The sequence below is a fragment of the Prenolepis imparis genome, unplaced genomic scaffold (genome assembly GCF_030444845.1).
Source record: "Prenolepis imparis isolate NDT839.2.m4 unplaced genomic scaffold, iyPreImpa1.0 SCAF_155, whole genome shotgun sequence".
NCBI lineage: Eukaryota > Metazoa > Arthropoda > Insecta > Hymenoptera > Formicidae > Prenolepis > Prenolepis imparis.
The window spans coordinates 7,142-12,799 of record NW_028141313.1 but is presented as its reverse complement, the minus strand read 5'-3'; the positions used below and the strand labels follow the sequence as shown (position 1 = coordinate 12,799).

General features: G+C 51.6%; 1 protein-coding gene across 1 annotated transcript; it reads right to left on the bottom strand.

Moving 5' to 3' along the window:
* Positions 1-2,029: 2,029 nt before the first annotated feature.
* LOC145947816 (uncharacterized) lies at positions 2,030-2,614 on the bottom strand. The gene has a single exon (XM_083057591.1). The coding sequence runs from the start codon at positions 2,612-2,614 to the stop codon at positions 2,030-2,032; it is 585 nt and encodes a 194-aa protein (XP_082913717.1).
* Between the last annotated feature and the right edge of the window lie 3,044 nt (positions 2,615-5,658).

Here is a 5,658-nt window from a genome sequence, read left to right as displayed (position 1 = left end):
TAACGGGATTCGACCATTGGTCCGGGGGCGTCACCGAGGCCCTCCCCGGGAGGAGGACCTCGGCCGGGGGGGCGGGGACGGATGCCGCCCGACTCCCGGCCGCAAGGCTTTCGCCGTGCGGCCGCCAGCCAGGCGACACCCGCCCCCGCTCCCCTCCTAGAACTACTACTTCTCCGCCCCAAAAGGGGCCTTCGTTCTCCTATCGTGCGGGGGAGGCACAGCGCCCCCCGCCCAACCAATCGCCCTAATTGGCCTCCCATCTTTGTCTCCGGACGAGGGGGGCATAGCGCCCCTTGTCCTTCATCCTTCCCTCTTAGCGTACCCCGTCAGGGGGGCGTCTCCTTGTACGGCGACGAGGTGGTCCGCCTCCGCGACCCCGCCTCGGCGGGCCGCCCCCGTCGCCGTCTCCTCTATCTCGGGCCCCCTCTCGCGCCCTCTCCGCATCCTCCTTCTGCCTCATGACTGATGAGCAGAAGGAGGTTACCGCCTTCCATTCTTCCTCGCCGTCGAGCATCCGTTCCACCAGTGTCGACAGCGAGAGGTCTTCCCCGACTTTATCAGTAAGGACACTGCGCTCGTTGGCCCATGCGGGGCAATAGGCCAACGTGTGCTGCGCAGTGTCCAATCCATCCTCGCAGTGGTGGCATGCTGTAGTTCGCTCCTTCCCGATTCTGCACAGGTATTCCCCAAAGCAACCATGCCCGGAGAACACCTGCGCAGTGTGGAATGACACCTCATTGCCTCGCGGCCTCTTCACCCATTCCTCCAGGTGTGGCCGCACGGCCCCGACGACGCGAGTCCCGGAGTTGGTCTCCGGGATGTTGAGGAGATATTCCTCCCATCTCTCAGTCATGCGTCGCCGGGCACGGAGTCTCATACCCCTTCTGACCCCGGCAGTCATACGTATGTTCCGCCTCTGAAGCTCGCGCGTCTGATCGTACGTTTCTTGGTACATCAGCGCGACGAGCTCCATTGGCGGAAGCCCCGCCAGGGTCGCGGCCGCCGCATGTGACACTGTCCGATAACCGCGCACCACCCTTATCGCGATGCGCCGCTGCACTCTACGCAGGGCGTCTTTTATGCGAGGAGTGGTGAGCGCAGCCCCAGCCCAAACCGGTGCCCCATAGAGGGCAACCGAGTTGACAATGCCGGCGTACATGCGGCGGACCCTTCCATCCGGCCCAACCTAACCTAACCTAACCTAACCTAACCTAACCTAACCTAACCTAACCTAACCTAACCTAACCTTTTTTTTTTTTTTTTTTTTTTTTTTTTTTTTTTTTTTTTTTTTTTTTTTTTTTTTTTTTTTTTTTTTGTGTGGAAATGCGCGACCGCATACCCTCACACCTCGGGGGAGGTGAGAGGGTTATGTGGGGCTGGGATCAACGCCACCGGGACTCAAATGCCTCCCGGGGACTCCCCCGACCCACTAAAACCACACGGTGGCCCTCTGAGCGCTTGTGCAGCAGCCCCGGGAATCGCTTTCGCATACGCCGGGGCCGCTGCACGCTGAGCTTGCGCTCCAAACCTTGATAAAAGGTCCGGGTTTTACCCCGGTCCTGGAAGGAAGAGAATGGGGCCACCCATTCTCTTCCCCCTCGTGAGAGCCCGCGTGCAATGGATCTCCGGAGCCCCCGCTCCAAAGATCCTGCTAGCCCTCCGCCCCCTCGTATCACGGCTCCCTCCGCCCCCGGAGGGGGTTAGGATTCGGCCGTGACACGGGGGACACCTCCTGGGAGACCCCTCGATAGAGGGAGTATCCCTAAGCGGAAGGGAGGGGACCGTGGACCTCGCCCCGTGAGGCGAGGATCGTGTCCCCTCCGTTCCGCCTCTCTTTTGGTTTTCTCCCGGGGATCGGGCTCCCTCCGCCCCCGGAGGGGGTTGGGATTCGGCCACGGTCCCCGAGAGAACCTCCTCGCAAGGGGAGGAGTCGTCCCCCGAGAGGAACGACTCTCCCCCCCCGCCTCCGAGGCGGGATCGAGGGAACACTGTTCCCCCGATCCCACCTCCTTCGCACAACTCCTTCCCGCTATCCTCTCGCCGCGGCTGCGGCGAATCTCCTTCGCCGGACGCCAGCCCTCTTGCGACGCATCGGGTCGGCGTCCGGGTCTTCCTCTCTCTCCCTTTCCGCCACCTCCTTCCGCGTTAGGACGTCCTCGCAGAAGGAGGCGACGGCGCTCCACTTTTCTTTGCTCTCCAGCATGGCCTTGACCATGCTGGAGAGCTGCAAATCTCCCCCTATTGCGTCGGTCAGGGCACGGCGCTGTTCCGCCCATGCTGGGCAGAATTCCACTGTGTGTTGCGCCGTGTCCCTGACCTCCGTACAGTGGTGGCACTTCGTCGTTGGCTCCCTCCGCGCCTTATCGTGCAGGTACTCACCGAAGCACCCGTGCCCGGTGAGCACCTGCACAATCCTATAAGAGAGTCCGAAATCTCTCGACAGCCAATCCGATAGAACCGGCTGAATTGCTTGGACAGCGCGCAGACCGGCCCTCGGTCGGAGTAGTTCCTCCGACCATCGTTCCACCGCGCGCTGTCTTGCCCGTTGCCGGCCCACTTCTGCCGCTTTCGGTGTCAGGGCCAGGCCCCGCCTGGTTATGAGACTTAACCCCATCAAAAGTTATGAGACTTGGGAAAAAAAGAAAAAAAAAAAAAAAGCTGGTTCAGAATTCATAACTTTTCATTCTGTGTCGATTGGAGTACACTTGTAGTGTATGATTTTCAAAAGTTATGAGACTTAAAAAAAAAAAAAAAAAAAAATCGTATAGTTCAAAATGCATAACTTTCGATTCTCCATCGATTGATATATACTTATTTTGTATTTTTTTTAATAACTACGCAACATTCAGGGACGAAAAAAAAAGAAATATTAATAACTCGAAAACAATAAGTCCTTTATAAAAAAGTCCTAATACTTTTTTGTAGGGCTCGAAGAGAGGAACAAGATAGCCCGTAACTGGACCTTGTATCTCCTATAGTTTTCGAGAAAGAAGAAATATATGCATATTTTCGAAAAAAAAAAAAAATTTGTTTTATCTGAGATCTTTCGATGGCGAACCCTATCCGACGCACCCCTTCCCAACTTCCTACGACGCACCGTTGATGAGATATTGCCACTTCCGGTTTTCGACTTTTCGGCATTTAAACTTCCGGTCGAACCGAACCCAAACCCGTTGACCCCACCCCTCTACGGAGCACCGTTCTCGAGATATCGCCACTTCCGGTTTCCGACTTTTGAGCGTTTAAACTTCCGGTCGTACCCTTTCCGATCCCGCAGACCCCACTCCCGTCCGACTTCTCGTTTTCAACATAAAAGGTTGAGTAGTTTAAAAAAAAAAAGAATTAAAATAAAAAAAAAAAAAAAGCGGCGACTCCTTAGAAGCCACCTGTGGCGTACAACAAAGAAGGCCGCCTCGCCAACTACGCAACGACCGACCGACACGTTCAATCCCGTCGATCCTTGACTGCGCAACGACCGAGCGACGAGCTGGATCCAGTCATTGTTAGCTGTGCTCTCGTAGCGAGAAGATCGTGCGAAGACGTGCTCCCGACGTTGACAGAGGTAAGCATTTATATTAACTTAAACTTTTCTCATTTAATATTTTTCTTGTTTTTAATAGTTAATATTCTGAAACAGTTCAAATAAAGAAATGGAACCTCGTGTAATGGACGAGAGAGTTTTCCAGGCGCACGAGCGCGGTGAATTTGAGTAAGTACAATAGACGGAACGATAAGTCTTCTTCTCCGTTTTTAAACAAATTTTGTATTAATTATTTTATTGTTCTTTCAGTTTCCAATTAAGAGCATTTGTCATTCCGGTGCGTATTATGACAATCTTGCCTGAACCGTCACCGGACAGTGACGATACTGTGTCAATATATTCGGACATGTCATTTTCGGACGACTTGGACGTGGAGACCGTTGTCGACAACAACGAGAACAACAACGACGTCGAGAAGGACGAAGACGTCGAGAACGACGACGTCGAGGACGACGACGTCGAGGACGACGACGTCGAGGACGACGACGTCGAGGACGACGACGTCGAGGACGACGACGTCGAGGACGACGACGTCGAGGACGACGACGTCGAGAACAACGACGTCGAGAAGAACGACGACGTCGAGGACGATGACGTTGCAGAGAAAAAACAAGAATCCGAATGAAATAAATTGAGTCCGGAATATTAAATAAAAAAAAAAAAAAAAAGACTCTGTAAAGACCGTCCCCACCTCCTCGTGGTAAGAGTCGGGCAACGTAGAGAGCCTTCCTCAAGGCATCTCGACGGCTAACGGGGCTCCGGCATAATAATCACAAAACGGTACAAGTCTTGAACGAAAGAGCTCGACGAGACCTTTCATCCGAGACCTCGACGGCTCCTCCAGCTGCTTCCGTTCCCGAGATATTAACGAAAAACCATCTCTAGAGATAATTAAAAATTTAATATCTCGCGAACCAAAAGAGATAGATTGACGTTCCAGGTCTCGGACGAAAGGGCTCGACGAGACCTTTCATCAGAGACCTCGACGGCTCCTCCAGCTGCTTCCGTTCCCGAGATATTAACGAAAAACCATCTCTAGAGATAATTAAAAATTTAATATCTCGCGAACCAAAAGAGATGGATTGACGTTCCAGGTCTCGGACGAAAGGGCTCGACGAAACCTTTCGTCCGAGACCTCGACGGCTCCTCCAGCTGCTTCCGTTCTCGAGATATTAATGAAAAACTGTATTTAGAGTGTTACGTCCTGTGGACTGCACGATTCTTTTCTCCCCGATTTACGCAGATTCGCGTTCCGCGAACATATTAATTATAAGACCGAAATTAGTTATAAGAATTAAACGGAGAAAGACAGTGATTGTGAAACAACTCGATCGGTGAGATTACGAAACCTACACTTTGATCAATAAGTCATAGGTAATGTTGAAATATCACGATCGACACACGCTATCAGTAGACCAAAGATCGGAATTAGGAAAGAACTCTTCATACAAGGAAGCAATACGTTGCGCAAAGGGGATTAAACACCGAACGTATGACTATGAGTCACAAGAAAAGAGGACGCCCTTTGCCCTATAGGAAGGGCAGACGAATAGTATAAAAGCAGCGAATCTTCCAAGAACGTACTATTAATTCCGCCTACATCGTGGCAGTTACACACTTCTGGATCCTCGCATTAAACATACATTGTGACCATCGAGGCTCAACAACCAGCTATCAGTCAACCTACACCTTCGCCCACACCACTCGAAGGAATTATCGATCCTGAGGATCAACCTATAGCTGCCAACCCGCTCACCAAATAATATACAGCCAACAGTGAGTACTTTCATTCTTCTACGATCACGGAAGTGAATAAATCCCCGGAATCGCGACTAAACTTAATAAGTAGTGGAAATCGCTGCCCGTCGAGCATTGAAACGCGCTCTCCGATTGAAACGGGACGATCAAAAGCCAACGCGAATCCTCAACCGCCTCATAGCACATCAACGTTACACACACACTCATATATAATTGTTTATACATGTCCACAAATTCAAATGTCTAATTCTCTGAATATTATTAAGATTTTATTTTTTTTGAATAAATGATAATTATTTACATTACGCGAATTTAAAGTCTTATTTAAACCCCTGCGTTCCTTCATATATCCCCCGAGA

Excerpts from the sequence above, each read along its gene's own strand:
- LOC145947816 (XM_083057591.1), bottom strand. The coding sequence starts at position 2,614 with ATGGGGTTAAGTCTCATAACCAGGCGGGGCCTGGCCCTGACACCGAAA.